The sequence below is a fragment of the Aspergillus terreus genome, genomic scaffold (assembly GCF_000149615.1).
Source record: "Aspergillus terreus NIH2624 scaffold_9 genomic scaffold, whole genome shotgun sequence".
Classification (NCBI taxonomy): Eukaryota; Fungi; Ascomycota; class Eurotiomycetes; order Eurotiales; family Aspergillaceae; genus Aspergillus; species Aspergillus terreus.
In genome coordinates this window covers 96,754-116,428 of record NT_165932.1, presented here as the reverse complement: position 1 = coordinate 116,428, position 19,675 = coordinate 96,754, and the positions used below count along the sequence as shown (strand labels likewise).

Sequence of the window (19,675 nt, the reverse complement as noted above, 5' to 3'; positions counted from 1 at the left end):
CCAATCTAGATGTTGATAACTCGTGGCAGGACGCCACCAAAGCACGGTCAACACTCGGTCAAATCTCGGGAACACCCAACAGGGGTAAACGAGCTGATTACGCACCGCATACTACCTAGTACATGCCGCCTCAGGAGGAATATTCAAGCGATGAACCATAACTCCATGTTCGTTGTTGATTGCACTAAGAACTAGAAGACATGATCCCAATTCAATACGAAAACAATCTCGTACCAAGCCGTTTGCCCCTCCTACCCCGCCTATTACCTGTGGCCCATGCCGTCACAGTTTGGCACGTCTATCTATTGCACCGTCTTGCGGACTTTCACTTGAATACCAGGCGACTCAGATCCAGGCAGCGAGATCATGCAGTATGACGCCATCACAACGTTTTTCTTGGTGGTCTGGTACAGCTCAAGCTCGTAGTTGCGGAAGAGCGTGGCGATGGTGAGAACCTGCTCGGCGATGGATAGACTGTTTGTCGTTTGTGAGCCCCCTTCCGCTGTATTCTGGCATGGGAGTGGGTTTCTTACTTCTGACCGGTACACATTCTGGATCCACTGCCAAATGGAACTAGATACTTCTCTAGCTCCCGAGTTCCTTCGCCCATCCAGCGCTCCGGCCAGAATTCGGTGGGGCCAGGGAAGAAATCCTTGTTGTAGTGCGTGTTCCAGATGTTCATACTAATCGGGGTCTGCAGGGCTCTGCGTCAGCTATGGTCTAATCAGCCGATGGGGTACTTACTCCGATAGGAACGTCCCATCCCTGGAAAACTGTTGGAGCGCTGTCATTGACCCTTGGGAAGCGGCTACTGGCCGGAGAATGGGGACAAGACCGGATTCCGCCAATACTCTGTCTTTCCCGATATGGAACGGATGAGATCATCCCCTGGTCTAGTGTAGGCAGATCGAGATGATAGCCGAGGTTACATCGCACGGCCAACACGAGGGAGGTGCATTAGTTTCAGGAACCGTTTCTCGCTTAGAAAAATCTGTCTGCAGAAGGCAAACTTGGCGTGCCATTGGACAGCATGGCGCGGAGACATGGGTCAAAAGTACCATGCAGCAATTTCCCGATGGGGAGAAATGCGTGCTATCCAGGACTGTCTGGCAAGATCCAGACGACCATTACCCACTCGCTTGAGGCCTTCGCTGGCAACATGAATTTCACGGAGCTCGCTGATCAGCTGGTCTTTGGTGCAATGGGCAGTTCACCCTCTTCCACCGCAGCGTACTTGATGTACACTCCGGGGTAGAGTGAGGATGCCAAAGAATACCTGCGTAATCTGGTCAGCTCGCGCCAGAGAGCGGGTCTCCCGGGGTTGCCGGGAATGTATCCTACGACAGGATTTGAGGTTTTGTAGGTGAGGGTCGCCTGGCCTAGCGCATTGCACTATAGCGGCTAAGACTGATCCAGATTGCCTGCACCCTTCTCGACAACGGGTTCGACGTTGATACACTCAAAGGTGTTCGATCGATGATTGACATTATTGACGAGGTCTATGGATCACTCGGGGGTTGGTCAGCGGGTCCTGTAGGTCCTGTACCATATTTCTGCCACCATAAGGTCTTACCGTTCTTCCAGCAAGAAAGAGCGTCGGCGACGCCGACGCCGCAGCAAGGAGCATTTTTATCCGTAACCTCTTGGGGGTATCAACAACGCCCGAGCGCCTTATCTCGACGTTCGAAGGCCCCAATCACTTTCTGACCCACATGTTTGAGCGACAGCCCAGTGTGACTACCATTGCAACTCATTGACTGCCATCCTCGAGGCACCAGACATGACCTCGTACGGCCCGCAAATCGAGAAATTAGTGCGATATATTACCGCTGCCTGGTGTGACCGCGATCTTGTCTTTGCCGATAAATGGGTAAGTACCTCGATACATCAATATCGAATAGATAGTCTGACGCACCGTAGAACGTGTCGGAATTCTACCCCATCATGCTGATGTGTGACTGTCTTGTCCGGCTGCTTTACCACTGGGACCAAGGTCACCTCCTGCACATATCTGAGGAGCTCATCACCGAAAAGGTGCCACTCGTCCTCTGGCAAGCATTAATGCAGACGCTCCAGAGGCAGAACCATAATGGTTCGTATGGGGAAACGCCGTGACGTGAGATCACATCGTACGCGATTATCGCGCTCTCCAATCTTGCCTCCTTGCCACTTGTTCCCCAGATAAGAGACCAAGTCGACTCTGCGATCAAGCAGGCGCGAGCATATATCCGCAGTGCAAGCGATGCGTCCGAAGTGGAGTACATATGCATTGCCAAAACGACGTATTCACCGCTACAGATCTCCAAAGCCTATGTGTTGGCTGGGCTGAAGGCCAAAAACCCCAAGTATACGATGGGCGACAGGATCAGAACAATTTACGTACCGGAGTTTGTGCTGAAGCAGTCCGTGGCTGTCTTCACGTCGTTCAAGACTCTGAAGGACTTGCCTTCATGAGAGGTTCTTGGCTTCCTCATTGAGGCGCAGTGTTTTCTTGGTGGACTCAAAAGAGCTCGCACCGCCATGTTTGATCGCAAGGGCATGAAGAAGGACAATTATCTGGCGTTCACCCCGTCGGCGGTCTGCTGTGCGAATAACCTCCAACGCGCCTTCATCAAAACAGACATTTTGCACGACTTCATGGTGTTGATCATGCGTGTGTACCAGTGGGATGAGTACATGGAGCATGACGTGGCTAAGGAGCTCGTGAGCAATTTGTCCGAAGTCAAGGAAGTGATCAGGGGGATCTTCAAGCCCGATGGGTTCAAGAGGAATGTGAAGAGAGCGGTAGCACAGGCCAAGGGATCTGTCCACACTAGCGAGGGCCACACAAACGGGCATTGGAAGGGAAACTCAGCTCAGCCCTCCAACGAGGATCCGCATCCACAGTCGAACGGACACCATAATGGAGCCGGGAACGGCCACGTCAACGGCGCTGCGGAGCCGATTCTTGTTCACAAAACCACTTTCCCAGCGGCTCTCTCGTCTCTCAAGGATCGACTGCAAAGCTTAATGTCAAGCATTGTCCATCACCCGCGGGTCCTCGTGGCAACCGCCTACGACAAGCAGCAGCTCCATTACGAGCTCCGCGAATGTCTGCTGGCCCATGTCACCCAAATCATGGACAGTCGACAGGCCACGCAGCCGGACCAAGACAGAGACTGGCTCCCACAAACCTCATACCACACCTGGTTACGTACCACCGGATCCAGCCATAGATGTGCGCTATTATCGCTGGCCTATCTCCTCTGTCTCATGTCCAGGGAGCAGAAGCAGGCACTCATGCCAGAGGAGACTTACGTGGTTCAATATATCTGCATGCATCTTGGTCACAAAGCGCGACTGGAGAATGACCGGGCTTCGTACGCCCGAGACAAGAGAGAGGGGGATTTGAACTCACTGGATTTCCCCGAGTTTCGACATGTCAGTTCGGAAGATGACCGAAAGACCCATCTGGCTCCAATTGTCGATTATGAGCGGAAGTGTTGCGTGGCCGGCATCGAGACCCTACGGGAGCTGCAGGCCGAACACAAGTCCCCTGGCTGCGAGGAGGTGTTGACGATGCTGGAATTCTATCTGTTTCTGACGGATATTTATAACGATGTTTATGTTATGAGGGATATCTCTTGTTCGGGCTGAGATGACGGCGCCAGGGGTTGGGTTGGACGGCTGAATTAGTTCGTGTCTAGCTGTGAATTATGGAGGGTATAACATAGATACGAGAGCTGAGTAAGCTGCACATTGTAATACGCCCATATGCCAATCCGGGACTGGTCCTCCAATGCCTATTCAAAGCTCTGGTGGGTTCCTATAGTGATTGATTAATTGTACAATACCTTAGGTACTTTGGGATGTTCGAGGATCAGCCATTGATCGTCCTGTGAAGTAACTACGTGGGGAATCTTAATCCCCCTCCACTCCACGCGAGAATCTCGGCCCAGGAGCTATTGTTAGCAAGTGGCCCAACTAACTAGCTGCAGGAGAATTATCGGGAGACATGCGAGTTTGAATCCGCCCCAAACCGCCCCTTGTCGGATGGCCGGCAACATGCACTCCGAGTCAATAATGAGGCCGCATCACGCATGTCGGCATCGAACGTTCGGGAAAATCACAAAGTACGATGCAGTACGACGGGACGGTACGGAGTATACTTCCGAGTTCCGTCCTCCCCCCTGGATGCCGGCTCAACTGCTGAACAAACTGCGATCATCCCTTTGCTGACTGCAGGCGTCGTCGATGTTTACAAATGGGGACGGACGGTGTGAGTAATAGCTGCAGTAGTGCGACTTGTGCAGAAATCAGCAGCCCATAAGATGGCCGGTTAAACCCAGGATCTCGTCGGGATAGACTTTCTGTATAGAGTTTCGACTTGTGGCACTATAGATGAGACCGAATGCTCAGCCCGGGGAGCAGCCGAAGCCGGCTCCAGTCGGTATCAATGAGGAAATAGGCTGCCGTATTCTTCGTGTCACATCTAATCACACAGAGACAGCCTATAGTATATACCATAGAAGGTGATCGTGGGCGTTGTCGAGACAGCAGCGTTCCGAGCTGGTGGAGAGAAGCCTCAAGATTCTCGCTTAGCAGCGCCAAAAAGGAGATCGTTTCAGACCATCCTGCCGATCACTAGTCGGACGGTCCGCCAAAGACTCGGGTGCTCCCGCCAGCATCATTACCTCGGCTTCGGCGGGCTGGCTAACTAGACTACTTAGGAGTAGTATCTGACCCTCCTCCCGTCCGAGAGTCACCACAAGCGACATGACCGATTGGTTAAGAATGGACGGCGAGTCATCCAAAGGAATTAGGTGCTGAGAACCTAGCCGTGCATGAAGAAACTCTGTTCTTATCGGCATATGGCGAGTGGATGATCTTACGGATGATCTTATCTTGCGCTGGCATACATACATACCGGTAGTTAATACACATCCATCCATAGGTATCATGGTGGCTTCGTGCTTGCTTGGCAGGAACACAGGGTCTTCAGTCATCCTCCGACATTTAGCCAGAAGTGTAGGCTGCGCATTAATGCCAAGTTGATATTATTTATCCTCAACCCTGGTCTTAATATATATCTGCAGGCGAGAGTATCCACTACTCCGAGTTGGTCCCCATAGAATCCCATCCTCGGCGAACCGTAGCTCGACAAATTGAAGGAATGCATGCACCGGTGATGCACTACCGGAGGTGATGAAAATCCAGACCCTGACGGTGGCAACTTCACCGGCCCGTGGGTGCAGCAGCGCCGATGAAGATAAAGTTGACGGATGGAGACCGGCCTCCACTTGGTAGCCTCGGTGCTTGTCCGTCCTTTCAGAATCGGCTCGCCGATCGCCTGGATGGTGCCAGTGAGGGACGGAGTAGTACAGCATTCATGAAACGACCGGTTTGAAGCCTCGTGAATGCGATGCTGTGAAGATTTTCAGTGGAGTAAGCACTAGTAATACACTAGACACTGCACGTGCTCACGTCAGATCCCTCCAGATTGACAAGACCGGCTTGACGCTCGATGATATCCACCTGTTGTCCTCTGATGCAACATCGTGTCCTGCACAGCTCTGCAAAAGACCCCATCGGAGCTAGGAGTTGAAAGACAAGGGCAGGATTAATCCATATAGGATTAAATGGCCGGTCCTCCTCGATGCAAAGAACTGTCCGTTAACCCTTTTCTCTTCCGTTGCGCGCCAGACGGCCCTTGGACTTGCTGCATTATTCCATTCCATCTTCTCCCTCGCCAAGCAGACTGCTATTGTTCAACCAGCCATGTTTGCCACCTTCAACAGCTCCATGGACAACCGGAGCAGCGCCAACTCGCCGGTCGCCCCGTCGTCGCGGCCCAAGCGGACTACGGTGGCCCGTGCCTGTGACTGGTGCCGGCTGAACCGGGTCAAATGCGACGACGGCCAACCTTGCAAGAACTGCCGGACTCGCGGAGTGCGATGCCGCAAGGGGAGCAAATCGGGCGAGCACAATAGGCCCTCCTCGTCAGCGGCGGCTTCGGAGAGGGCCCGATCGCAAGGGGCGCAAATGGAGCCGAATCAAGGGAATGCAAGGGCAGAGGAACGCGAGAAAGCAGCCACCACTTCGCGCAGGAATTCTCGTACCCCCTCGTCGTCGCCATCGTCGCCATCGCCGTCTCAGTGGCGCTGGCCCGGTGCTTGGATTGTGGACTCGGTGCATACGAACAGTGAACCGCGGTATTACGGCCCCAGCTCCTTTCTCCATTTCACCAACCGGTTGCGCATCTATCTCGACGAGTCACTCGGTCAACCACAGCTGGGAAATGCGCTGCTGTCATTTACCTGCAGTCGGGTCTCGTCCCCGTCTCCCAACGCCATGGATGATGCCGACTTGACGGAAGGCACTTTGACGCGCCAGCAAGAGGAGTACCTGCTCAGTCTGTACTGGCAGTCCTACCATACCATCATCCCCATTGTGGATGCAGACGACTTTTGCGCCCACTATCGTTCCCTCTGGGAGCCGGGTCAGGGCGCCACTCGGCGACCATCGGCCTTGGTGGATATCGTCCTGGCCCTCTGTATGCAATACAGCGCCGCCCTGATGGCGTCGGGAGATATCGAGCTCATGGATCTCGAGTCCAACGATACCAACGCCTCGGGCCATTGGCTATACCAGAGATGTCAGCGGCTGCTCTTGAAAGACCAGGATACGCTGTCCCTGGCGACGTTGCAGACTTACATTCACTCCGCGGTCTATCTGATGAACGCCTCATGCCTGAACGCCTCGCACCGTGTCCTCAGTATCGCCATCCATACCGCCACTAGTTTGGGTCTGCCACACAGCCCCGAAGGACATCCCCGGGGCCCTCAGCATGCCCTCCGACAGCGTATATGGTGGACGCTCTTCTTTCTGGACTCTAAGATGAGCTTCGAGCTGGGTCAGCCGTACCTAATGCCGGAATACCACGGCACAGTCGATCTGTCTGGGTCCCTGGAACTCCGGATTATCGAGAATTGCCGCTCCGTCTCCACCTTTGGGGATATCACCTGGCTCCGCTACCACGACGAGTGCCTCAAGCTTACGTCGAAGGTGCGCCATATCTCCAACGTGGCATTCGAAAAGAGTAGTGAGGCCATGTCTCGCCACAGCGGAACATCCATATACGAGAACCCCAGTGCCCTTGAGAAAGGCGTCTCATATCTGCACAAGTCCATGGAGGCATTGCAGGCTTGGTCCCGGGAGGTTCCAACGTCGCTCAAACTGGCACGCAAAGGAAACGTCAGTCCCTTCTCCACTGCACGCTGTCCGCTGGAGAATGATGTCTATGCCCCCCTCTGGCTGCAACGGCAGCGGGTCCTCCTGGAACTGCTCTATCACAACCTCGTGATGGGATTATATCGTCCGTATATTAGAGTCGCCGATCAATCAGCAGTGACCTCCCATGCCATCGGGCCGACCGCGTCGCATACGTCCGACAGCAGCTCACTCTGCGCCCTGAACCATGCCATGGCGACCATCAACATCGTCTACCAGGTGCTCACAGAGACAGATATCCTGAACTCGTGGAATCGAGCCTTTCAATATACATGGGATGCCACCCTGACGGTCCTCGGATTTCGCTTAGTACACCCGGGGTGCCCTCACTCGTTCTCTGCTCGACGAGCCACGGCCATTGCCAATGAATCGTTCAAGATCTTCTCTCAATATGGATATTCAGGGGCCGCGCAGGCAATGACAGTGACCAGAGAGCTCGATCGCTCGATCGATCTGTTAGTGCAGTCCCTACGCAGCAGTTTACAACCGAGTCAAGGGCCGTCTCCAGGGAGCCTGGATGACGGACAAAATCTCGCCACCCCGCCACAAGTGTCGTTCTTATCGCAACCATCTCAGAAGCAGCCGATCCTGGTATCGCAGCCCATGCAAGGATCAAATTCTCTGCAACTCTTCCAGCAGGCTCTGGACAATCTACCGCAGCCGTTCAGTCTTCCGCCGGGCAGCACGTCACCCGAAAGCACCCATAAGTCGCCTGAGATCCAGCCGCCGTTTTTCTTGAACGAACACCCGGCGATCATACCCATGACCTCGCCTACAGACCTGATGGAGGGCATGATCGACCAATCGTGGGTTCACAATGACTGGGAGACGGGAATGATGCCATGAATAGGGAGATGAAGGAAATACAGTGAGGGATACCCTGTATATGAGCCATGTTCAACATCTAGATATCTGAGTTATTCTTATACGGCAATTGAGTCTTACAGCTGAAATTACTTACATAGAGGAATGCTTCTGCATCTCAATCTTCCACCCAACTCAGTATATCTATCTGAATCGACTCATCAATCATACTTGGCAAAAACAGTCTGCGCCTGCTCCAATTCCCTGAGAATAGTCTGTCTTCTCTCCTCCCCCCGGACCGTGACGATCGCGTCGTAGTCCTTTACACAATGCATGAATCCCTGGCTGCTCCCAGTCTCCGCGCTCGCATCATTCTTCCCGGCGGGGTTGTTCTTGAACTCAAACGCCCACAGCAGCTTCGCCACGGCGATAAACAGATTCCGTTCCGCAAGGTGGATGCCGGGACAGATACGACGGCCTGCGCCATAGCCGAAGTGGTCTCGCGCCGCACCGTCTGCGAGTGCGGCATAGTGAGGCGCCAGCTCCGGAAAGTTGGCATAGCGTTCCGGAATGAAGGCGTCGGGATTTTCGAATCGGTCCGGGTCCATGTGCATGCCCCACACGTTGAGGATCACGGTAGAGTGCTTCGGGAGATGCATCCCATTGTACGAGTCGTCTGTGGCTAGCCCATGGACGACCCCCAGTGGCAGGACTGGCCGCCAGCGGTGCGCCTCTTTGATCATCATATTGATGTAAGGCAGCTTGCGGAAGTCGGACCAGGCCGGGGACCGATCCGTGCCGATCACAGAGTCGATTTCAGCGTGTGCTCTACACGGGTCTATATCAGTAACGGAAATGGGATATGGAAATTGGGGACATACTTCTTCTGAACCTCAGGGTATTGAGTCATCGCCTGCACAATGGCCAAGATCAGTGACGAAGATGTATCTGATCCTCCCTCCATCAATGTGCCTCCGAGGAATGCTAGTTGGTGCTCGTCGAATCGGTACTTGTCTTTCTTGTCCAGCACCCGGTCCATGAGGGAGTCCTTGTAGATGCCCGCCTTTCGTCGGTTCTCGATGACATGCAGCACCTCCGTGTACAGACCCGTCATCAGGTCGCCCACCTCGGTCGCCCGTCGCCGCCAGTAGCCCATGAATCTCTCAGGGATCCATTGGAGGAGTGGCCAGGAGTCAACCGGAGGCGTGGCGCCGGTCTCGAGCACCAGAGACCACTTCTCCATGAGGCTGTACAGCCGGGTCATGTATTCGTCATTGACGCTCTTGGCGCGGATTCCGAAGACTGCATATCCAGCTCAGCAGCTGCAGATGGCGAGGAGCTAGAAAAAGGGATGAACGCAACGTACCTAAAGACATGGTAATGCTGTTGCTGTACCGCTTAGGATGCTTCATATGGTTCTCTGGGTCAACCAGAAAATCATGCAGCATCTGGGCGGCCTCCGCCTCCTGGACCTTCCAGTGCTCCTTCTCGCACTGGGATTCCATGAGGTACTGGTGGATGAGCTTGCGCATTGTCCGCCATGTCTCGCCATATTGCATCATGAGGATGTGGTTGCCGCGAGTGATGAGATCGGCTACCTTGGACGGGGGGCGGTGGCTGAAGTTGGTGCTTTTCTTGTCAACCAGCTCCTTCATGATCTTCCAGTCCGTCAAAACGATGGTGGTGTTCCGGAAGCGTTTCAGAGAAAAGATACCGCCGTATTGCTTGGCCCATTTGGACATCCTGCACAAAGAGAGCATGGTTAGACGCGATTCACGCACGAAAGATGCGGTGCCTTGCATACAGGAAGTGGCTATCAGCTTTCGGAATCTCGTGTTCATTTCCCAGCACGAGTCGAGTCGGAGGGCCTGCAATTTTTTCTGCTGTTTCAGCCAGTGCGTTTGGTCTGTATTCTGGGGCCCATGAGCTAACCTGGCGGAAGACCGCGTTCCCGACGTCCCACCTGGAACAAGGACACGAGAAGTGAGACGAGCAGAAGACTTGCGCTTATGGTCAAGGATACGAGGGCCTTGTTGGTGGACCACAGGTCCAGAATGGGAAGAGTTGCCATGTCTATTGTGGCTTAATTCAGCAGCACGATCAGTCTTGCAAAGAGAAAGTACAGTATGAATGAGCAGAGAAACATGCCCAGATGTATACATGTATGCATATATATTGCCCTCAGCGATTGTAAGCACTACATAAGCATTACAATCCGAGTTGTATGGTAGCCAACTTGGGTCTCTCGGATAATATTCCGACAGAAATCCCGATATGAACGACTGGTCCAGGCTCCTAAGGATGTACACTTGCCCCTCCTTATCCTTGTTCTTGGTAAAGGTGGCCTGCGTCTTCCCCGCTCGTCCGCGGTGGTGCATTTCCCTAAGGAGACCTCCGTCTCATTTACCTCTTTAGGCGTCTCCGATGTATACGAAGTGGCCAGTTGCGTCAAACTCGTGTTGTTATGCAAGCAGAAACCGGGCATTCGGATTAAAAATCCCCCCTTCATTGGCAGAGCGACTGCAGAACTAAGGGTCTCGATAGATAGGCTACAGTGGGGTGATAGAATCTTATCGATGCCTGACTGTGGGAGGACTTGGTACCTGCGTTCTCGCGTGGGCAAGTAGTCTAGCTATGCTCTCCTAGTATATCCTGCATGTTAACTGTGGATATGGAGTGTTCAGTGGCCACAGTAGCACCATGGTAGGATACTCCAAGCAGAATTTCTGGCACTATTAACCTAGACTTAAGTACATTGAATCCACATATCCTACTCGAGGGTAGTATATTCTCGAAGGCATACACACACTCAATCCATTTGGCTATATAGAACCAGATTCGTATATCATCGCATATCACAGTAAGCAGACAAAAGGAACAAGCAGACAAGCAGCACATAAGATAATAACAGCCCTTCACCCCTTAGGAGCGCTTTCGGAGCTCCTCCCCATTCTCCTTCACCTCGACTGCCACACCGGTAGCGGTGCCATTCGCCAATTTCGCATGTCCATTCGTAGCTCCATTGGGCCTTCTTCCGTCGGTTCTCCTCGGTTATGTCAGTCACCAGCAGCTCGTAGTCCGCGTTCTGGGCCTTGGGGCGCGAGGACAGCTCCACCTGCTCGTCCCAGGACTTCTTGTTCGCGTATGAGTCGTTCACCAGCCGACGCGTCCAGGGATTAGCCTTCATCTTGGTTACGGCAAAGTCCCAGTCGGTAGTGTACTCCCGGAAAAACGGCTTGTAGCCAAGCAAGCCGCCAATCCAGCGGCCGATCACCACGCACATCCAGTACCCGATGAAGCGGCGGAATGGCAGCCAGGCGGGCCCGGGCGTGTAGTGGTCACCCGCATCGTGGATCTAAATAGATTGGTTAGCAAGCGAGAGCTGAAAGTAGAGAAAATCTGGGCTTACGCAAAGGGTCTGAATAAAATCCAAGCCGCCCTGGTACAGCAACGCGTCATGCCAATATCCATACCAGTTCTCGAAGAAGACTCTGTCCAGCTGGTAGTCCACGCCGGAATCCGAGGCGCTCAGAATCACCGTCATTCTCTCGCGAGAATCCGGATGGATGAAGAACCGGTGGATGTTGCCGGCTTTGCATGAGATCTCTTCGTCGTCGGGGGTCAGCATCGTCTGCTTGCCGTTCACTTCCACAACACAGATACCCTCTTCGACCTTGAAGTATTCTGTCTGCCACTGGTGGAAGTGCATCGGCGGACCATCCGGACGGTGGTCGCTCTCGATCAGCTTGCGTAGATTCTCCGGGATCGGACCCTCAACGCTGTGGCGGTAGGTTTGTCGCATCATGAAACTCCGCCCCGGAGGGGGAGGGAGGAATTCGCAGGTGAGCAGACCGCCGAATCTAGCGCATTGTTCATTAGTTGATCTGTTAACTAAGGAATTGCACGGTTGTCTTTCTATGCCCACTTTCTGATCACCGTCTGCCCAGCAGACACGTGAAACGGTACGAACGGCGAGAAGCTCGGCCACTTGAACAGTTCACCCATTTTGACAATGTCTTCGTGGTCAATCGTCGAAGTTGGAATACTTTGCGCGCCTTTAGGGCTTCACGGTCGAAGGTAGGTTGATGTATATACCGGTCGTCCTCTGTTCGAGAACGAACAAGGTCCCAAAGAGTCCAGAACGTGGCAGAGCTATACCATCCATGACCCATAGAGGACGAAGACATATAGTAGGCCGGATGGCACCACCCCGAAGGATGGCCTAAGCACGTAGCGTGTCCATGGGCTCAGCCACAACATCCACCTCGCGTGCATACGCCTATCTCTCCCCTTAGTGATCGGATGTCTAAAAGGAGCAGTGGATTTCGAGATCTAATCTACACGCATCGGACTACTCAAAGGAGTCATACTATGGAGCACACGTAGCGCGATAGAAACATAGATAAGATGGAGAGGGCGGGGATAAATTCTAGACCTGCAGATTCTGAGCCCCAATTACCCAAAAAGGCAAAAGACCCTGCACATTGACCTAAGCGGATGATAGTTATGCTCCGTGAATATACGGAATAGTAGAATCTGACAAGCAGATTGGCACCTCCAACTCTACCAATAACGATGGACGGAGCATACCACGGCACACGCAAGAGGCTGTCGCTAGGGGGAGCTACTGCACGGTGTCCCTTGGTCTCAAAGCGCTAGGGGAAACGGCGCGAAACAGATCCACAGTTCCCACTGTGACAGACTGTCTTCGGCTATCATTCTCTAACCGCGAATGAGGACCCATAGCGAGACCACCATTCCAAGAATACCAAGAATGCCAATTCTCACCATCGCTGACGCCGAGACTTCCACACTTGCTTGATGCGACTTTGCAACGTTTTAGCGCCAGAAGCCATCACAGATTAATCATTCCTTTTACCTAAAGGGGTTCTGTGGTGCATGGCTCCGAGAGACAGGCGCCAATTCCTGGCGCTAGTCTCCTATCTGCACGTCCCGGGATGATTCCGTGGGACTGGATGCCCGAATTGTTCGCGGGATGCAAGTGTTGACGAAGATCCACCAAGACTTGTTTGCACATGGCAGGTGCACTGGAAATTCTGATTCGAAACACTATCCACCATACCTCGCGTGGGACTGCTGAAGATGGTGATCAAGCGAATCAAGACAGAAGGAGTCAAATCCCTTGCGATATTCAGAAAACTGAAGTAATATCAGCGTGCATCATATACCGCCGAGTATAAGATGTAGAGGCGACGCCAAAGATTTTGCGGACTGGCAATCAAAGAAATTCCCTATCATACCATCTCTCCTCTTCAGGCATTATAGAATTCTCTTCTCTATCAGTTGATGCTCCATTGACAAAATCTTTTACCGGCTTCTCTCGCATAGGCAGCCAATATCAGCAAGAGCAGCCATGGAGGTACATGGAGATGAAGTGTTGTCAGTCGACTCTGGCGTCTCAACTCCCCCGTCGACAGGAAGTGGATTTCGGAGGCCACTAGAGACCCCCGGAACAGAAATCGGGAATCTCAATCTTGTGGGTCTTGCTAGCTCCCCCACCGTTCTATGCACTGTATCTGACCTTTGGGAACCATTCAGAACCCTCAGAATGAGGTTGCCGTTGTTGGAATGGCCTGCCGGCTTGCCGGGGGCAATAATTCTCCGGAAGAACTGTGGCAGTCCATTCTAAACAGGAAGGATGCCTCTGGCGAGATCCCAAGCATGCGCTGGGAGCCGTATTACCGTCGGGATATTCGCAACCCCAAGATCCTAGATCAAACGACAAAGCGCGGCTACTTCTTGGACCACGTCGAGAATTTTGATGCCGCGTTCTTTGGCGTTTCCCCCAAAGAGGCCGAGCAGATGGACCCCCAGCAGCGGTTGTCACTTGAGGTGACTTGGGAGGCCCTGGAAGACGCAGGAATCCCACCGCAGAGTTTGTCCGGCTCAGAAACAGCCGTGTTTATGGGAGTCAATTCGGATGATTATTCCAAGCTCTTACTGGAAGATATTCCGAACGTGGAGGCCTGGATGGGCATCGGCACTGCGTACTGCGGAGTCCCGAACCGCATCTCCTACCACCTGAACCTCATGGGACCCAGCACTGCCGTTGATGCCGCCTGTGCCTCCTCTCTCGTTGCCATCCATCACGGACGACAAGCCATCCTGCAAGGGGAGAGCGAAGTCGCTATTGTCGGAGGAGTCAACGCCCTCTGCGGGCCAGGACTGACTCGCGTACTCGACAAGGCAGGAGCGACCTCCACGGAAGGTCGCTGTCTCTCTTTCGACGAAGATGCGAAGGGCTACGGCCGTGGTGAAGGAGCTGCGGTGGTGATCTTGAAACGGCTGTCCACCGCCATCCGGGACGGAGACCACATTCGCGCCATCATCAAGGGCAGTGCCGTAGCACAGGATGGCAAAACCAACGGCATCATGGCTCCCAACGCCAAGGCACAAGAGCTTGTGGCGTGGAATGCGCTTCGGACAGCCGGAGTCGACCCTCTGACGGTTGGGTATGTGGAAGCTCACGCAACGTCAACCCCTCTTGGCGATCCTACCGAGGTCAGCGCCGTCTCAGCAGTCTACGGCAAAGGCAGACCGGAAGGGAATCCTTGCTTCATTGGCTCTGTCAAACCCAACGTGGGCCATTTGGAAGCGGGCGCTGGCGCCGTCGGTTTCATCAAAGCAGTCATGGCAGTTGAAAAGGCCATTTTCCCCCCACAAACCAACCTGAAGAGACTCAATTCTCGCATTGACTGGGGCCAAGCCGGAGTGAAGGTCGTCCAGGAGACACTGGAATGGCCTGGCAATGAGGATGACGTCCGCCGAGCCGGTGTTTGCTCTTACGGATATGGTGGTACGGTCTCCCATGCAATCATCGAGGAGTTTGCGCAACAGCTCCAGCGGCCGACTACCAACACAACCGATGAAGACCCTCTGCCTCGGATTCTTCTCCTGTCGGCACCTCAAGAGAGACGCCTTGCTTTGCAGGCACGGACACAGGCCTCCTGGATTGCCGCGGAGGGCAGAAATAGAACCCTGGAGTCGATTGCAACCACCTTGAGCACTCGTCGTGGGCACCATGACTACCGGGCTGCCATCATCGCAGAGAACCATGATGACGCTGTTCAGAAACTGTCTGACATTGTCAATGGTAAAGCAGCCGAATGGACGACGTCGAGTCGTGTTCTCGATGCCAGTTGCTCCAAGGACGTGGTGTGGGTTTTCTCCGGTCATGGCGCACAATGGACTGCAATGGCTACGGATCTCCTCAAAGACATTGTGTTCTATCAAACAATCAGCCGTCTGGACCCGATTGTGGAGCGCGAAATGGGCTTCTCGGCATTGCATTCCCTTGCAAGTGGCGATTTCGAATCGTCCATCAAGGTGCAAGTGCTCACCTATCTCGTACAGGTGGGACTGGCTGCCATCTTGCGCTCGAAGGGATTGGAGCCCCAGGCTGTCATCGGTCATTCAGTTGGCGAAATTGCCGCCTCAGTCGCGGCTGGCTGTCTGACTGCAGAAGAAGGCGCCCTGATTGTCACCCGCAGAGCAAACCTCTATCGGCGTGTGATGGGCGCGGGCGCAATGGTTCTCGTCAACATTCCATTTGTCGACATGGAGAAAGAGCTTCAAGGCCGGACGGACCTCGTGGCCGCCATTGACTCCTCGCCATCTTCATGTGTTGTTTCCGGTGCCACTGAGGCTGTCCTGGCACTCGTGGAAGACCTCAAGTCTCGTGGTGTCAACGCTTTCCGGGTCAAGACGGATATTCCCTTCCACCACCCGATGCTGGATCAACTGTCCGAGCCCTTGCGAGAGGCCATGGCAGGGTCCCTGTCGCCACGCAAGCCCAGAGTCCGTCTTTACTCGACGTCGGCAGAAGACCCACGCAGTATGGTTGCTCGGGATATATATTACTGGACCAGCAACATGGTCAACCCGGTCCGGTTGACGGCCGCAGTGCAGGCAGCAGTGGACGATGGCCTGCGATTGTTCCTTGAAGTCTCTTCTCATCCCATTGTGTCCCACTCTGTCCGAGAGACCATGTTGGACCTGGGTGTGGAGGACTTCACCGTGACCAACACCATGGCTCGCAATAAGCCTGCCGACAAGACCATTCTGTCCAGCATTGCGCAGCTTCACTGTCGGGGCGCCGTCGTCAATTGGAAGAAGCAGCTGCCGGGCCCTTGGGCGCTGGATGTGCCCTTGACGACCTGGGACCACAAGCCCTACTGGCGGCATATTCACACTGGCCCTATCAGTGCCTCGACTTTGCACGATGTGGACAAACACACGCTGTTGGGTCAGCGCGTTCCCGTTGCGGGAGAAACAACTATGGTGTTCACCACCCAGATGGATGACCAGACCAAGCCTTTCCCAGGAAGCCATCCACTGCACGGCTCTGAGATTGTTCCGGCTGCTGCCCTTGTCAACACTTTCCTGCATGCCACCGGGGCTACCACCCTTTCCAACATTACCCTTCGCGTGCCAGTGGCCATCAGCCAGCCGCGCGACATCCAGGTGGTGGTGTCACAGAATCAAATCAAGATCTGCTCCCGTCTCACTCAGAAGGCGGGTTCTGGGGCAGACGAAGGTTCCTGGCTGACACACACTACGGGTCAGTGGGAGGCTGGTGGAAGCAAGAACGCCCCGGCGCAACTCGATATTGCTGCTATCAAGGCTCGTCTCGCTAATAACAAATTGGCGGACAACTTCTCCATCGACTATTTGGACAAGGTTGGCGTTTCAGCAATGGGCTTTCCTTGGGCAGTTACAGAGCACTACGGCACCCTGCAGGAGATGATCGCTCGCGTTGATGTCGCGCCAGACGTCCCCGCGACCAGTCCACTCCCCTGGGATGCTGCCTCTTGGGCCCCGATCCTCGATGCGGCCACCTCAGTGGGATCCACTCTCTTTTTCGATCAGCCTCGCCTGCGCATGCCGGCTCACATTCACGGGGTTCAAGTCTACACCACGCAGCCGCCTCTCAAGGTGGGTTACCTGTACGTGGAAAAGGCTGGCGATCGGGATCTGGCGGTGCATGTCAGTGTCTGCGACGAGCTCGGAACCGTCTTAGCTCGATTCGAATCCATGCGCTTTTCCGAGATCGAAGGCACGCCGGGCAGTAACGGCAGCGAGGAGAGTCTTGTCCATCAGCTCGCATGGCCTCCCGCGATCTACAGCGAGAAGCCGCTGACAATCAACAATGTCGTCCTCGTTTCCCGGGATAAGAACGTCGCAGATCTCTACTGTGGGTCCTTGAAAGATCGTGTGTCATCTATCACGGTGCTGGATGCTGCTGCCGACCTGCTTTCCCTTTCGCAGGATTCCAGCAGTGTCTTGCAAGCAAAAGATACAGCGGTGGTGTACGTGCCCGGTCCCCTCCACAGCGCGGATTCTATCCCGACTGCGGCCCATTCTTTCCTCATGGAATTGCTCCTCCTGGTCAAAATCATTGTCAATGGCTCTTTGCCCACCAAGGTCTTTGTCCTTACGGACCGCGTCTGCGAGAGTGAGTCTGCTACGGCTCTCGCTCAGTCTCCGATCCACGGTGTCTCCCGTATCATTGCTGCGGAGCACCCAGATCAATGGGGCGGACTGATTGACGTCGAAACGCCGGGCCAGTTCCCACTCGAGACGATGAAGTATGTGCAGGAGGCGGACAACATCCGCATCTCGGATGGCATACCCAGAATTGCTCGTCTGCGCCCGCTTCCTCGCGACAAGCTCCTACCGCCTAGCAAGCAGACTTCCCTGCTCCCCCGACCCGAAAGTACCTACTTGATTACGGGTGGACTGGGCGCTCTGGGGTTGGAGGTCGCACAGTTCCTGGTGGAAAAGGGTGCTCGTCGATTGATCCTCGTTTCTCGGCGTGCCTTGCCTCCGCGCCGGGAGTGGGCAGACATCCTTGCTGATGCATCATCCTCGCTGGCGCCGGCGCTGGAGACAATCCAGGCCCTTGAAGCACAGGGAGCCACTGTCCACACTCTTGCAGTGGACATTTCCTCTCCTGACGCAGCGCCTCAACTGGCTGTCGCCATTGATTCTCTGTCGCTACCCCCAGTCCGCGGCGTGGTCCACGCAGCAGGCGTTCTGGACAGCCAGCTGGTCCTCTCCGCCACGTCAGACTCTGTCGAGCGCGTGCTGGCGCCCAAGATCACCGGAGCGCTGGTCCTTGGCACCGTCTTCCCCCCCAAGGCCCTCGATTTCTTCATGCTATTCTCCTCGTGCGGACAGCTACTAGGCTTCCCGGGTCAAGCATCCTACGCGTCCGGAAACGCGTTCCTTGATGCATTCGCAACCTCGCGCCGACACCAAGGAGACAACGCTGTCGCCGTGCAGTGGACCAGCTGGCGCTCCCTCGGCATGGCAGCCAGTACCGACTTCATCAACGCTGAGCTGGCCAGCAAGGGCATCACTGACATCACGCGCGACGAGGGATTCCGCGCATGGATGCATATTTCCAAATATGATATCGACCAGGCCGCGGTCTTGCGCAGTCTGGCCTTCGAGGCCGATGAACCCCTCCCCACCCCTATCCTTACGGATATTGCCGTCCGCAAGGCTGGCTCCGCCTCCTCCGCGGATGCTCCCTCTGCTGCACCGAAAGAGACGAACGAAATGCCGGAATCGATCCCGGAGCGTCGTACCTGGTTGGATGAGCGAATCCGTGATTGTGTGGCCCGCGTGCTTCAGCTGGGGAGCAGCGACGAGGTTGATTCCAAGGCCGCTCTGAGTGACCTGGGAGTCGACAGTGTCATGACCGTTAGCTTGAGAGGTCAGCTGCAGAAGACGTTGGGGGTCAAGGTGCCACCCACACTGACCTGGAGTTGCCCGACGGTGTCACATCTGGTGGGATGGTTTTTGGAAAAGATGGGAAATTGAGTAGAGCTGACGGTTTCTCCTTATGTGTTCTTCATTTGATATAGATTTGTTGTTTTTGTCTCTGCTTTCCCCCTTTGCGTGTTCCCCTGAATCAATTTGCCAAGACTGTTATGCCAACTGAACCTGACGAGATTGTATATGTCACTGGAATTAATTTGTATGAGACCATTAGCAATATACGAGTCATGTTTTTGGATATATATATACTCTCCTTGCGCGAAAGGAGGCAGGAATGAAGCTGGAGAAGAGGCGATGAATTGGATAGGCCTTCTGCAGACGCCTCTGGAGCAGGGGATGCGCTAGGCCTAAACGGGCAGGCTCACGGCCTGAGGCTCCTGCGTTCCCAATTGTTCCCCCATCAAGCCAAGGGTGTTGGGGACGGAGAGCTTTGTCTTGTGCAATAAAGAATAGTCGATTTAGTTTCTTGAACATGCGCATACCGCAGTATTGTAGAAATTGGCTCGTCAATTGATATAATTCGGACGTATCTCAACATCATCCGTAGAGCATCGTGTGTGTTATATATATCATACCAACGTGAATACCATCAAGAAGACATAGGTTCTAGTTACTGAGATAGTCGTATTAAACAGCTCGCATCAACTATGCGTATGCTTCGCTAAATACTGTAGCATGCAAAGATATCACACTCACTGAAAGTTAATCTGAGATGAGAACTGCAAGAGGCAGTTTTCACCGAGTCAGGCTGTCCTATCTTCTGGTGCCTGGACAACTTCCCACTGCTACGTTACAT

The 19,675-nt window shown here is 54.2% G+C and overlaps 6 protein-coding genes across 6 annotated transcripts; 3 read left to right on the top strand and 3 right to left on the bottom strand.

The window, feature by feature from the left end:
* Window positions 1-302: 302 nt before the first annotated feature.
* On the bottom strand, window positions 303-791 carry ATEG_06280 (uncharacterized protein; the record flags this gene model as incomplete). The annotated part of the gene is made up of 3 exons (XM_001215458.1): window positions 303-474; window positions 534-704; window positions 745-791. 3 exons carry the CDS (start codon window positions 789-791, stop codon window positions 303-305), a joined length of 390 nt encoding a protein of 129 aa, XP_001215458.1.
* A 989-nt stretch (window positions 792-1,780) lies between these two features.
* ATEG_06279 (terpene synthase family protein) lies at window positions 1,781-3,636 on the top strand (the record flags this gene model as incomplete). Its single annotated transcript, XM_001215457.1, has 4 exons — window positions 1,781-1,870; window positions 1,921-2,092; window positions 2,299-2,387; window positions 2,485-3,636. 4 exons carry the CDS (start codon window positions 1,781-1,783, stop codon window positions 3,634-3,636), a joined length of 1,503 nt encoding a protein of 500 aa, XP_001215457.1.
* Window positions 3,637-5,757: 2,121 nt separating this feature from the next.
* ATEG_06278 (uncharacterized protein) lies at window positions 5,758-7,790 on the top strand (the record flags this gene model as incomplete). The annotated part of the gene is made up of 2 exons (XM_001215456.1): window positions 5,758-7,724; window positions 7,766-7,790. 2 exons carry the CDS (start codon window positions 5,758-5,760, stop codon window positions 7,788-7,790), a joined length of 1,992 nt encoding a protein of 663 aa, XP_001215456.1.
* A 504-nt stretch (window positions 7,791-8,294) lies between these two features.
* On the bottom strand, window positions 8,295-9,815 carry ATEG_06277 (cytochrome P450; the record flags this gene model as incomplete). The annotated part of the gene is made up of 3 exons (XM_001215455.1): window positions 8,295-8,901; window positions 8,955-9,375; window positions 9,440-9,815. 3 exons carry the CDS (start codon window positions 9,813-9,815, stop codon window positions 8,295-8,297), a joined length of 1,404 nt encoding a protein of 467 aa, XP_001215455.1.
* Window positions 9,816-10,918: 1,103 nt separating this feature from the next.
* ATEG_06276 (uncharacterized protein) lies at window positions 10,919-12,260 on the bottom strand (the record flags this gene model as incomplete). Its single annotated transcript, XM_001215454.1, has 3 exons — window positions 10,919-11,428; window positions 11,483-11,933; window positions 12,169-12,260. 3 exons carry the CDS (start codon window positions 12,258-12,260, stop codon window positions 10,919-10,921), a joined length of 1,053 nt encoding a protein of 350 aa, XP_001215454.1.
* A 1,187-nt stretch (window positions 12,261-13,447) lies between these two features.
* On the top strand, window positions 13,448-18,921 carry ATEG_06275 (type I polyketide synthase; the record flags this gene model as incomplete). The annotated part of the gene is made up of 2 exons (XM_001215453.1): window positions 13,448-13,570; window positions 13,633-18,921. 2 exons carry the CDS (start codon window positions 13,448-13,450, stop codon window positions 18,919-18,921), a joined length of 5,412 nt encoding a protein of 1,803 aa, XP_001215453.1.
* Between the last annotated feature and the right edge of the window lie 754 nt (window positions 18,922-19,675).